Genomic DNA, 12,117 nt, shown 5'->3' on the forward strand with positions numbered 1-12,117 from the left:
AGTCAATACATTTTATAATATTAAAATACTTCTTTTAATTCTTTTTTAATCCAATCAGTCATATAACTATTAGACCGCAGTATCTTCTAAATTTAACTCTTCACACAAAATTTTTTTAAAAAAAAAGTAAAACCAAATTTCATTGAACTTGCACTTAGGAGCATGAATTACAATTAAAAATAATACTAATAATTAAAACCCTTTACTTTTTTCCTACATAATCATATATTTTCGTCTAGTATATACATTAATTAAACAATTATCGTTAAAAAATTAATCTATTATAAATTTAAAAATAAAAACACTAATATCACCGCAACAGTCGTCGTTCGATTGAAGGCTTTCTTGTCCACCACCACTTCGAGCATGATGGAGATTACATAGATATGAGATTTCTTATAATCTTTCAAGAAGAGAATATGTGAAATTTTTTAATTTTTGCTTATTTTAAATATAATTCTTTTAGAAAAGAATTCTCATTTAATATTACTGTATTATTGTTTTGAGTAAAGAATTTATAATTATTTTATAAAATTTTATATTTTTCAAACTGTAATATTGATACCATTGCATTTTGATTTAATTTTTTTGAACAAATTTTATGTTTATTAAAATCATACCTATTTTTTCAAATCGAGTTATTTTGAAAAAGATGAAATTAGAAAATAAAAAGAAGTTAAAATCATATACATTTGGCTTCCTTTTACCATGATAAAAGAGAAAAGGTATCCAATTCTTGTGCACATTATATAGTTCATTTTGCACGTATGTATACCATCACAAAACTTAACCAAGAAACAATTTCCATTCTTCTAAGAAGCAAATCAAACCCAAAACATACCCTAAAAAAACAAAATAAAATAAAATAAAACCCAAAACAAAAGCTATATGGCTATTGAGAGACTAACAAGCTCCAATTTACATTAATCACAACTTTTTTAAGACTAATTTAATTAAGTTTTGCAGGCACGAGCAGATAAAATAAACCCATGAATCCTTTTCTTTAGCTCAATCGGATTGGCCCCTACAACCCTATCACTCACACTTCCTTTTCTCATCAATATAAATGTTGGCATGGCCTTCACCTCCATTTTCATAGCCACTCCCTGATATTCATACACGAAAAATTAAAAAGAATAATTATTAATTAACTAGACTTAAGTAAGAATTATCTTTAGCCACAAAAACATTAAAAAAAGAAAAAAAGCTTTTTTCTTTTTTTTTTTGTTAAATTATTATATTGTAGGTCAAGTGGCAATTTTATATATATATATATATATATAGTGAAAATGGCATTTTAATAATTGTGTTTGTGGTTGTGGATAATGTTTTTTTAGGCTTATGTCAAGTGGTGTATCTAAATAATTAAAATAATGTGAGATTGGATCATAGTTTGACTTATTTATTGCAGAATGAGAATTTGGGATATATGTTCTTTTTTAATTCTTTTTTTTATAAATATATACCTTGTCAAGTAGATTTGGTTTGTCTTTAGAAGAAAGAGCTCAATTATTTCTTTTGCATCATTTATATACTTGTTTTCTTTTAGAATTTTTTTTTTAAAAAAAGCATCAAAAGTAGAACCTAAATCATTTTGTGAAGAGGATAATATAAATTCAACCAAAAATTTACCTTAACCTCATCAAAATCCACAGTGAGAAACAAAATATCTTGATAGCTCAAAGCTAGTTCCTCAAAGAAAGGATTCATTGCTACTGAAGGCATGCACCAAGAAGCTGTAAAGTGCACCACAATCTACAATTTACCCCCCAAAAAAAGTTTAATTATATTATATCCAAATTTATACTCATACATATTATATTATGGCTGATTTCAGACCTTATCTCATACATTTATATTTCTCTTCCTACACAAAAAAAAAATGACAAAATTCGAACCCTTTCATATAACAAAATTCGGATCGATTTCCTAAATATATATTTAAACACTTGAATTCAATTATTTAATCACTTTAACTTTGCAATTTTTGATATATCTTAATACACATCATATCATATATATATGCAAGAAGAAAGAATGGAAAGAATTGTCTTACAGGGCAGCCTTGATTGGTAGCTTGAGTGATGAAGAAATTCCATGATTCCTCTGATTCTACTTTCACAACTCTAGACTTCACCTCTCCATGTCCATCCATTTCCTTTTTCTTCTTTCCCTTTTCTTTGTATTTGAGAATTCGGTCTATTTATAGAGGCTTGGACCAAATTCTGTGTTGGGTAACATAAATGGATATGCTGCACTGCCAGCCCTTTCTTTAATTAATGTTTCCTTATTTTCCTCACTGTAGATTGTTTAGGATTAAGGTTGTATTATCCGAAGAAGATAGGACTAAATTTGTTAATGTAGGACCCAATATTTGGCTTCTACTCATTACTTATTCCAACATATAATATCCACAGGGGATAATTATCCATTTCCATGTCATCATAATCATTAGGCTTTAGTTACTTATTTTTCTTCTCAACAATCTCCTATTTTGTTAGACCTTACCCACAGTATACAAAAGAAAGTAATCTCTATTTCAAAGATGCTAAGACCCTTTTAATTATTATTAAATGCATAATGCCAATTCTCTTTTTATGGACTAATTCAATTTAATTAATCTGTCAAAATAATGGAAAACTCAATTTGATTAATAAAAAGATTCCTGCCTCATCAAAATTTAAATCCCTTTCATGCATTGCAAAGTGGAAAATTGGAATAATTATATCAATACTGCTTAATTTCGCAATTAATTTTAATTTTAATTTATTTAGTTTTAATTATATTATAATTTATCTATCTTATTTAATATAAAGTTGACAAGTCAGTGTGAAGATGAATAATGAGAAAATTATGATTAAAATGGAGAAACGCAATATATCAATTTTTTAATGACAAAAATTATGATGAATTAAAAGTTAATAACTATTTCAAAATTAATGAATTTTTTTCTTAGTTTGATATAATTATCTCGTGAAAATTAGATTAAGTCAAAGAAGAAATATATTTTTTTTCTAAGAAAAAACATGTCATAATTTAAGAGATGTGATATGAGATCAAATATCCAAATTCAGAGGATTGACTGCAAATTATTTGCTTCCTAATTTAGGATAGACAAATGAGTTGTGAAAGAAAAAAATGTCCTATTAGGCATAATCTGGAACCAAGATATGCATCATGTCAATTTCTTGCTCTTATTCTTTTGAACAATATTTCTTGCTCTTATTCAGTTAAGCACAATTATGAAGCTTAAGGAGAGAACTGCTGTTGAAGCTCTGTATTACTTCTGTCTCCTTGTATTCAATGAATTTGGATTTATGGGAAAGTAATTACAGTTTTGGCATTGGCATTGCCTGCCCACAAAAATTTGTGAAAGAATTCATCATTATATTGGCACACATGTCATTGGATTCTGCTTTATAGTCTATCCAAGTAGTACCCATCTTCTTTCTCCATTTCTAATGCTCATAATTGTGATTATTAAGGGTTATGCTGAGTTACAATACATTATACAAAACACTGCAAACAGTAAAGTCCTCTTAATAGGTACAATTCTAAGAATTCAAACTTATGATTTTTTACTAGAAAAATACTTTGAGATATCTAAACAGTATGATACTAGACAGCTACATCACGGATAATTTGTAAAATTTATAAATTTGATATTTTAATTATAATTTAATTGGGATAGAACTGAAAACTATTGCGTTCCTCAGGGGAACAATAATAGAATTCAGCACTATGCATTATTTGAAGTGGATAGTGAATATGAGTTTATGCTAATTGTGTAGTAGCTCTCCTTCATTTCCACAGGGGTATAATTGAAAAATATTTATGGTTTTTCAGTTAAAGTACAATATCCAAAAGAATATAGTCTAAAATTTGAGTCTCAGAACTGATTACAACAAAATGTCAAAAATGTCCTCAATAAGGATATCCTTCTGGTGGTCAGTAGTAACTAACACTTGCTTGAATGGATATAACTGAAAGTCCTGACACTTGCACTCTTCACTCAATTGTTATTCAATGGCTCATTTAGCAAACTTAAATGGTATCAGTGAAAATTGTCCTGCAATACCGAAGATCACCAACAAGCAAAGGACCAAAAGAAGAGCAAATATAATAGGACTGTTAGGCAAGAAACAAGTTAACTATGAAGAACATCCATTGCAGACTACAAGAAGACTAGCATTAGGCCTTGCTTCAGTAGCTCTTATTGGAAATTCTGGTAATGGAGTCTCTCATGCTGAGGATAACGGCTTCTGGCAGCTTGATTTCCCTTTGATTGTGCCTTCTGTTGACAATAGTAAGCTTTCTGTGCATAGTTTCCTGCTTCTTTCTCTTACAAACTTGCAGAGTTTCTCTACTGCAAAATGGATACTAATGTCTGTGTAACGCAGAGCTTGCAAATGAGAAAACGGGTACTCGTTCATTTCTCAAGAAAGGGATCTACATGGCGGATATTGGTGTTAAAGGGAGCATGTACAGGATAAGGAAGTGTGGTTTTGATCTTTTGGCTCTGGAGGATTTGATAGGACCAGACACTCTAAACTATGTGAGGAAGTATTTGAGACTCAAGTCCACCTTCATGTACTATGATTTCGACAAAGTTATCTCTGCAGCTCCTGTCAGTGATAAGCAATCTCTTACTGATTTAGCTAACAAATTGTTTGACAACTTTGAGGAGGTAATGTGATTGCATAAGAGCTCATTCTTTATAAGCCTGAATTCTTATCAGCTTTGTTGAACTGATTTGTAAATTTGGCGATGATATTGGCAGCTTGAAGATGCTTCAAGAAGGAAAAACCTGCCTGAGACAGAATTAAGTTATCAAGGCACAAAAGTAATTCTTCAAGAGGTCATGGACCGAATGCCAGATATGATCTGAAGGATTTATCTATTGTCAACATCATTGGTTAAGTCATTACAGTTACTCTCATTTGCTCTTGAAATGTATTTTGGCCTTAAAATCTGTTTTTACATTTGTCTGGTTTTGATTTCAAGTAAATGCATAAAATGATACAAGCAAATCCCATCAGTATGAATAGTGTAATGCAACAAGAAAATGTGGTATGACTCATTCTGAATAACATAGTAATATAATACAAATTTAATGACAAGGGTAGGGCAGCCTTTCCAGATTTAATTCGTCAGTAGCTCATGGACAGGCTTTCCTGGTGCAACAAATGTTCACTATACATGTTATAATCAGCTCAGGTTAGGATGATCACTCTTCACTTTCTCAAATTATAAATACTCAGTGATAGAGATAGTATTCTGAAGTAAAACTGAAACCATTATTTTGTTAAAAATCAGCCCAAGCTCAAGCGAGAATCTGATGACCGCATGACGGTATGACGCCGAGGAATTCCTATCTCACAAGCATTGACCCTGGCAGCAAACCGGAGCGAGCATAGTGACTCGCCCATTGAAGAGGGATCAGGAGAGATGTTCACAAACATCAGGGTCTTCGAGTCCCCGCCCAAACATGGCTGAATGAACATGGTATAGAAAGAACGACAACATTAAGATGATTCAGAACACCAAAGTAATACTAAGACATAGTATAGTTCATATGTAAGCCGAAAAAGTCAACAGTAAAACTTAGGTACTTTGATAAACCAAGGTAAGAACAGATAAAAAACTTTCATAATTAACATCAGAACTTTATTTGTGAAGTTCTTTATACTGCATCGAAGATGAAAATACTTCAAACATTGGAAAGATACAAACTTAACAGAGCCTCTTAGCATGAAAATCTTGCAAGCTTATTTCAAAATAGGCAAAAAGCAAGTGCATGCCTCTGAACTTATATGTATTAGTCAATTTAATACTTTAACTTTATTTAACCTACCAGACAACTAAATCTTGCAAGCTTATTTCAAAATAGGCAAAAAGCAAGTACATGCCTCTGAACTTATATGTATTAGTCAATTTAATACTTTAACTTTGACTTAACCTAACAGACAACTAAATTCTTATTTTTAATTTTAAATACCTTTAACTTTCAATTTTAACCTAACATTTTCTAGTAATATTTAAACACCTTTGTGGAATATACATGGATGTATTGAATGAAAACACATGTCAAAAAGTGTTAAGATATCATAAAAAAAAACACTTCCATGTGTCGGTTAGGTTACATCGAGAGTTAAATGTTTAAACTGACTAAATAGCCAAAGTTCAAGGGCATATAATTATACATTTGGCCTTTCAAGATATATTAAAGGGACACAATACCTCTAGAACTGAGTCTGCTTGCATGACATTTTGCAATTATATATATATTCCATACACAGTCAAAAAGAACGTAAGCTATTACCTGAAGAAGATAAGTGAGCTTTGAGTTTCTAAATGGCACATGATCTTCCTTCTTTGCCAAGGCAAAGATAACATCACTTAAAGATGATAAACTTTTATTGATGGCCTGTAATTATAAAAAGAAATTTCCAAAGAAGAAAGAGGAAATTAATTGATTGCCAAAAGCATATAACAGAAAGCAAGTAAGAAAGACATTATAATAATAAAAGGTATAAGATAAGTCAAATTACTTGAGTTTCTTTCAGTCTATCTCCAGTTGAACCACTCTTAGAGAGACGCTCACTCCCAGCAAGATCAATAAGATTCAGGATGCCTTGTACTTGTTGGTCAGTGCTCTATTAAATAACAAACATCCAATTAGAAGGATAGATAATTTTAAGAAAAAAAATCTAGCAGCTACAGGCAAGGATGCCATTACCTCATTCATTCCAGATATTCGTAGTGTGAAAACAAAGTGACTTCTAGACGATTGTTCGTTCATCTGGGTCTTGCCAACAGACCTGCAAGGTATAATCAAAATTATTGTTTGCAGATGTAAATTCAAAGTAAACAAGTTGAAGTCCACTCACTGCAGTTTATCTTACTTCTTTGTAGTGAATGTATCAAATGAGTTTCTCTTTCTTTGTTTTATATACCCGGTTAAACCTTTCCTTATTAACTTTTGAATCATCAATAAGAAGTAATATATTTCTCAAGCATGCAGAGTATATCAATATAAAAACCAAGAAAGATGATTAAACTGACATCCAATTTTGAGGCGCATTTCTCTGAATACATATACAAGCAAAAAGGGCTAGAGGAGGATTTGTTTACCTGCTGTTAGCAGCCCGATCTAAGAGAAATGAGACCTCCCTAGTGCTGCGAACGTCCACAATTGTCAGATCAGAGACATGTGTGTTCCCGTTGGCATCATGTTTGATAGCATATTGCTTTCCATTAGTACTGTTTTCTGTTCGTGATGAGTCTCGATTTGTTGACAACAGATCACGAATTGTTTCATTGTATATTTCTAACATTGAAACCTGTGATTGTTTGTAGGAATAAAATGTTAAATCACAACAAAAACTGGATATTGTGTATGCATTTCATATTTTGTACCAGTGTAAAATCCAAACATTTTTATCATTACCTGCATTTCATATTTCCAACCTTGGGACTGAAGAGATTGCCTAGTTTGGAATATTTGTTCCAATGACCGGGGAATCAATCCCTTCTGTTCTGAGTCCCCTGGTTTTCCCATCATGGTGTAAGTTTTACCCGAGCCTGTTTGGCCATAGGCAAAAATGCAGACCTGGAAAAAGAAAGATGGTGTAATTCCATTTTAATCATAGATTGCATTCACTAGTCAGTCCAAACTTTTGCACCAAGGTACCAACTCAAAGAAACTAAGATATGAAATTGGGTTTCAAGAACAAATAATTAAAGCTTCTTAAACTGCCACAAACAGCAAAAGAAAAAAGTTATTATGTATAGAAGCTCATGTTGCACCAAATTCAATAATTAGTTACAATCAGCCATATATTGGTTTCTGAAAGTCTAATGAACAAAGAAGGAAGCTAGATAAATTACCTTATAACCATCAAGAGCACTTTGAACAAGCTGTGAGATTTCCACAAAAACATCTTCTTGGGATGCATCAGGCGTAAAAACTTTGTCAAAAGTGAAAGGATAAGTTTGCCCTGCACACAATAAAAAGTAAAATAAAAGTTCTCACTATCAAAAGTCAGTGTGAATAAGAGAAAAGAATGGAGTTGCAAACAAAAAAAGACAGTGACTTTTGTATAATGTTTTTGCACTCCTACCATTTTGCTGCAAATCAATGCCTCTTCCAAGAAATTCAGTTGTTGTGGGGTAAGATATAAGCTTGCCTTCAGCAGAAGGACTATCGTCAGGCAACAGAGGCCGCACTCGACAAAATACACGGATGTTCCCTTTTAGTTCCTAAAGCATCATGGTATTTTGTAAGATAAATATAGATTATACCACAACAGTGAGATTTATGGTACTATGGGTATTACCAAGATTGTATTATGTAACTTCTTACGAAGCTTCTCTCCTTCAACAAGTTTAAATTCTGCATCTTCTAGGCGACTTTGTAACTCAGTTATAAGCCTTTTTTGTGCTTCAAACTCTGTTTTTATCTCAAATGCAGACAGATCAGATACCTGGAAAAGGAAATTAACTTAACCATAATAATGAGTTAAAATAACTTAGCAGCAAATAAAATAACAAAAGAACATATTTTGCAGGAATCAGATAGTAATACCCGTAGTTTACTTTGTGCAGTCTCTAGCTCCTCCTGCATTGTTCTTATTTGCTTACTCTGTGATGAGCATCTTTCCTGCAAAGAAATTTAGCATCATTAGTAGGCATAATTGTAACTGCAAGAGATTATATCAGGAATAAACAGGAAGACGAAGAATGGTATCCAACCTCCAATTCATTTGATTTTGCTGCTAGCTCTTCACAATTAACCACTCTGGCCATTAAATCCTGCGCTTCTGAAAGGTGCCTATCACGATCATTTCTCGCTTGTTGCAAATCTACCCTGAGAGATGCAACTTCATGCACTAGAGCATCCTTTTGCTTTGTGACTTCATCTAGGGATGCCTAATATAGTTATCCACTGATTAATAGGAGCACCAGAAGACAATAATGGGAAAGATTGTCCAAAGACATCCATGTTTTATTTCCTAGGATAAAATGCATTCTTAAGAAAAAATTTATGTCAAAAGGGATACTATTCCACTAAAACTAAGTTGCTCCAGCATAATTTGATTACGTTTAATTATCAATTACATCCAGTAATAACATGATTTGATTAGGAACACCATGTTTACATTTCAAGGCCTCTAATGAGGCTAGGCTTGAACCTATCAGAGTGCAAATAGAATACCAGAAATGGAGCATCTTATCCTAATGATTTCACTATTTGTGCAACCAAAAAGCCTAAGCCTTAGCTGAAAAAGCCCATTTACTTTATTTATTTATCCAGGAACCTTACCAAAGGGATGTGGACTTCTCACTCAAACTCTAATAAGACTATTTTCGAAAGTTAGTTGATGATGCCCACCCATGGATCCACCTATGCAAGTTGCAGCTATAGTTGCAAAAATTAACAGCTTAATGCTACTTGTACATTAGCCAAGGAACGTGACAGGTATAAGAACTGCTAAAGGAAAATGAACTACTAATTAACATTTTTGTAGAACAAGGAATCCTATATTAGATAGTTACAATTTTGACAAGGACAACAAACCAGCAATGCTATATAACTTCTTCCAATGGAGTTATACACCATTGCTTGAGGACATGGGTGTTGATTCCTATAAGGCTTACTGTAGACTTCTTGAACAACTAATTCCCTATTAAAAGGTCAATGAATGAACAAATAGATAAAAGATATAGGAAGCTAAACTTTAAGAATCAAAATCTTCCTAAACCTACAAGAGCAAAGAAATAAAAATCCTGAAAATTCTACAAAGTTAATTAGTTATGCAATGAGAAATGATTCACAAAAGATGAAAAGGAAGAACAAAACATCAATATGAAGCTCACTTTGCATGAAGTATATTGATCTTGCAAAGACTTGTGTTGGCCCCTTAAGCTGCTGAGATTCTCCATAATAGCAGCTTTTTCTTTCTCTCCACGCTTAGCAGTTTCTTGAGCTGTATCAAGATCTGTTTGAAGTTTACTATTGTATAGCTGTAAGCTTGAATTGTACTCCTGTAACAGCTTGTACATATCACTTACTGATGTAATCTGCAGGAATTCACAGAATCCAAAAGCAAACAAACTTAAGGTTACTTCTGCACACCAATAAGGGGGACTAGAAAAAGAGTAGGTGAAAGAATATCAGGAAATTCAAGTTACATGTCTTTATTACCCTTTGATTAGCACTTTGAAGCTCTGCTTGAACCTTCCCAAGCTCCTCTGAGAGGGAAGTTTGTGACTTCTCAAAACTGAGTCTGGCATCTTTTTCTCTTGCAAGGGCATCTATTGCAGCCTGTTTCGTGTATGCACAAAAAAATTATTCATAAAAAACAACCCAACATTTTATTAGAAAAAAAAAAACCCAACACACTAAATTTTGGATTGTTTGCTCTTACCAACTTCTCCGCTTCTTCTTTGGAAACTTTCTCTTGTACAGAAGCAAGACTTCTTCTCAATTCCACAATAATTAAATTCAATTCTTCCTCCTTGTTTTTCAACATCAACTCTATAATCACAACATTTTGCATCAAGAAAATGTAGCTAGTAACCGAAAAAAAAACCCATAAAAAAAAGATGAAAGGCATACCCATTTCAGCACATTGACTCTCATTGAATTCTAATGCATTTTGCAACTTCTCTTGCTCAAATAGGTAGCATCCTTCTAGCTCTTGAAACCATCTAATACAAAGCCTTAGCCTTTTTATATAATCCATCATATTATCGCATCTCTCCTACAAAACCAAGAATTAAGCAACACCTTCAGAATCTACTCTAAACTGAATCCAAACCAGCAACTTCAGAAAAGATTAATATCACTGACCTTGTAATTGAACTTGTTTTTGTATTTCATTCTCTCACTTAATAATGCATCAACATCCTCTCTTGTGAACTCGATCCCACCATACTCGGATCCGGCATTACTTGGAGGAGCACTATTTGGTGTAGCAAGTTCTTGGTCACCATTTACAATTGAAAATGCTTGTCTCATTCTTCCATAAGTTGCAGTCCCAACCATTTCTTCAACTTCAAGTTTTAGCCACTTATCTATGCACTGCACCTCATTGCCAATATACTTCTTCTATCAAATCCGAAAAAAAAAAAAAAGAACAAAACAAACAAACAAACAAAAAAGATCTTCAGGTCAAAACACTAGAGCATAACATATATCTACTGCACTACAAGCACACCTCATCAGTCTTCGTAAATATCCCACAAGAAGAAAATACCAGAAAAGGAAAAAGAATATTGCAATCTAAGCACCTCAACATCCAAGAAATCCTACAACTCTAACTATTAAAATCAAAAGAAACCTCATTGAAGAGCTTAAAACAAGACAGAAGAATCTTGAAAAGAAACCCAGCAAACTAAACCAAAATGCAAACAAAAATTCCCTAACGAAAAAGACAAAAAGATGAAATCTTGGAACCAGGAAGCAAAATTAGAAGAGATCCATTAATCTGAAAGAACATGAAGAAGCTGAGTAAAACCCATGAAAAAAAGAAAAAGAACAGAAGAAAAGAACAAGAAAGCAAGCAAGAAAGAAAGCTTACATGTGAAGAAGGGGTTGTTATAATAATGGGAGAAGAGTTATTAGTAAATGGAGGCTTGTTCTGGTTCTTTGAGGCCATTTCAAGTATAGAGAGAGAGAGACAGACAGAGAAACAGAGTGAAGCAGTATTTTTTTTGAAAAAAGAAAATTTGATATTTTTCTAAGTTTAATTTATATTATTAATAATATTTTATTTAATATTATATAATATATAAATATATAAATTTGAGCTAGCGTAGAGTAGGACTGGGACTGGGAGTGGTAAGTTTGGCTCAGAGTTAGGTGGGGTCATGGATTGTGTTCAAAGCTACGGATTGATTGCGATCACAGCCGTTGCTTTTAGCAGCAGGAATATGATGCAGAGACATACACACCTGATCTAAAGTCCTTCTTTTTTTTAAAAGAATAACAATAAAATTAAAGAAAATAAAATAAAATCGTATATAAATTTGATTTTACTAATGTTTTTACCGTTGGAATCCCTTTTTTTCCTTTCAACATATTTAAAATGGCATCAGGCGGCATTAGAATTG

At 32.4% G+C, this 12,117-nt stretch overlaps 3 protein-coding genes across 4 annotated transcripts; 1 reads left to right on the forward strand and 2 right to left on the reverse strand.

The window, feature by feature from the left end:
- Positions 1–786: 786 nt before the first annotated feature.
- On the reverse strand, positions 787–2,322 carry LOC8280705 (thioredoxin-like protein CXXS1). Its single transcript, XM_002522781.4, has 3 exons — positions 2,057–2,322; positions 1,633–1,755; positions 787–1,106 (listed from the first exon to the last, which is right to left on the reverse strand). Exons 1-3 carry the CDS (start codon positions 2,153–2,155, stop codon positions 954–956), a joined length of 375 nt encoding a protein of 124 aa, XP_002522827.1. The 5' UTR covers positions 2,156–2,322; the 3' UTR covers positions 787–953.
- A 1,651-nt stretch (positions 2,323–3,973) lies between these two features.
- LOC8280704 (photosynthetic NDH subunit of lumenal location 3, chloroplastic) lies at positions 3,974–4,982 on the forward strand. Its single transcript, XM_002522780.4, has 3 exons — positions 3,974–4,306; positions 4,401–4,687; positions 4,781–4,982. The coding sequence occupies exons 1-3, from the start codon at positions 4,027–4,029 to the stop codon at positions 4,886–4,888; spliced, it is 675 nt and encodes a 224-aa protein (XP_002522826.1). The 5' UTR covers positions 3,974–4,026; the 3' UTR covers positions 4,889–4,982.
- Positions 4,983–5,053: 71 nt separating this feature from the next.
- LOC8280752 (kinesin-like protein KIN-14N) lies at positions 5,054–11,736 on the reverse strand. Of its 2 annotated transcripts, none has more exons than XM_048379550.1 (17): positions 11,586–11,736; positions 10,856–11,113; positions 10,622–10,766; positions 10,431–10,540; positions 10,208–10,327; positions 9,880–10,083; positions 8,755–8,931; positions 8,588–8,662; positions 8,340–8,486; positions 8,124–8,262; positions 7,891–8,000; positions 7,451–7,612; positions 7,135–7,343; positions 6,740–6,821; positions 6,552–6,656; positions 6,323–6,427; positions 5,054–5,492 (listed from the first exon to the last, which is right to left on the reverse strand). In XM_048379550.1, exons 1-17 carry the CDS (start codon positions 11,661–11,663, stop codon positions 5,313–5,315), a joined length of 2,406 nt encoding a protein of 801 aa, XP_048235507.1. In that variant the 5' UTR covers positions 11,664–11,736; the 3' UTR covers positions 5,054–5,312. The 2 variants fall into 2 exon arrangements, with proteins under 2 accessions (XP_048235507.1, XP_048235506.1); XM_048379549.1 differs by lacking the exon at positions 11,586–11,736 and adding an exon at positions 11,223–11,541.
- Between the last annotated feature and the right edge of the window lie 381 nt (positions 11,737–12,117).

Source organism: Ricinus communis, chromosome 9 (genome assembly GCF_019578655.1).
Source record: "Ricinus communis isolate WT05 ecotype wild-type chromosome 9, ASM1957865v1, whole genome shotgun sequence".
NCBI lineage: Eukaryota > Viridiplantae > Streptophyta > Magnoliopsida > Malpighiales > Euphorbiaceae > Ricinus > Ricinus communis.

Coding starts and splice junctions, on each gene's coding strand:
- LOC8280705 (XM_002522781.4), bottom strand. CDS start 2,155: ATGGATGGACATGGAGAGGTGAAGTCTAGAGTTGTGAAAGTAGAATCA. Junction 1,756..2,056: donor CTACCAATCAAGGCTGCCCT/GTAAGACAATTC, acceptor GGTAAATTGTAG/ATTGTGGTGCACTTTACAGC. Junction 1,107..1,632: donor TGGATTTTGATGAGGTTAAG/GTAAATTTTTGG, acceptor TATGAATATCAG/GGAGTGGCTATGAAAATGGA.
- LOC8280704 (XM_002522780.4), top strand. CDS start 4,027: ATGGCTCATTTAGCAAACTTAAATGGTATCAGTGAAAATTGTCCTGCA. Junction 4,307..4,400: donor TGTGCCTTCTGTTGACAATA/GTAAGCTTTCTG, acceptor TGTGTAACGCAG/AGCTTGCAAATGAGAAAACG. Junction 4,688..4,780: donor TGTTTGACAACTTTGAGGAG/GTAATGTGATTG, acceptor TGATATTGGCAG/CTTGAAGATGCTTCAAGAAG.
- LOC8280752 (XM_048379549.1), bottom strand. CDS start 11,303: ATGTTGAGGTGCTTAGATTGCAATATTCTTTTTCCTTTTCTGGTATTT. Junction 10,767..10,855: donor AAAACAAGTTCAATTACAAG/GTCAGTGATATT, acceptor TTGGTTTTGTAG/GAGAGATGCGATAATATGAT. Junction 8,663..8,754: donor CAAAATCAAATGAATTGGAG/GTTGGATACCAT, acceptor ATTTCTTTGCAG/GAAAGATGCTCATCACAGAG.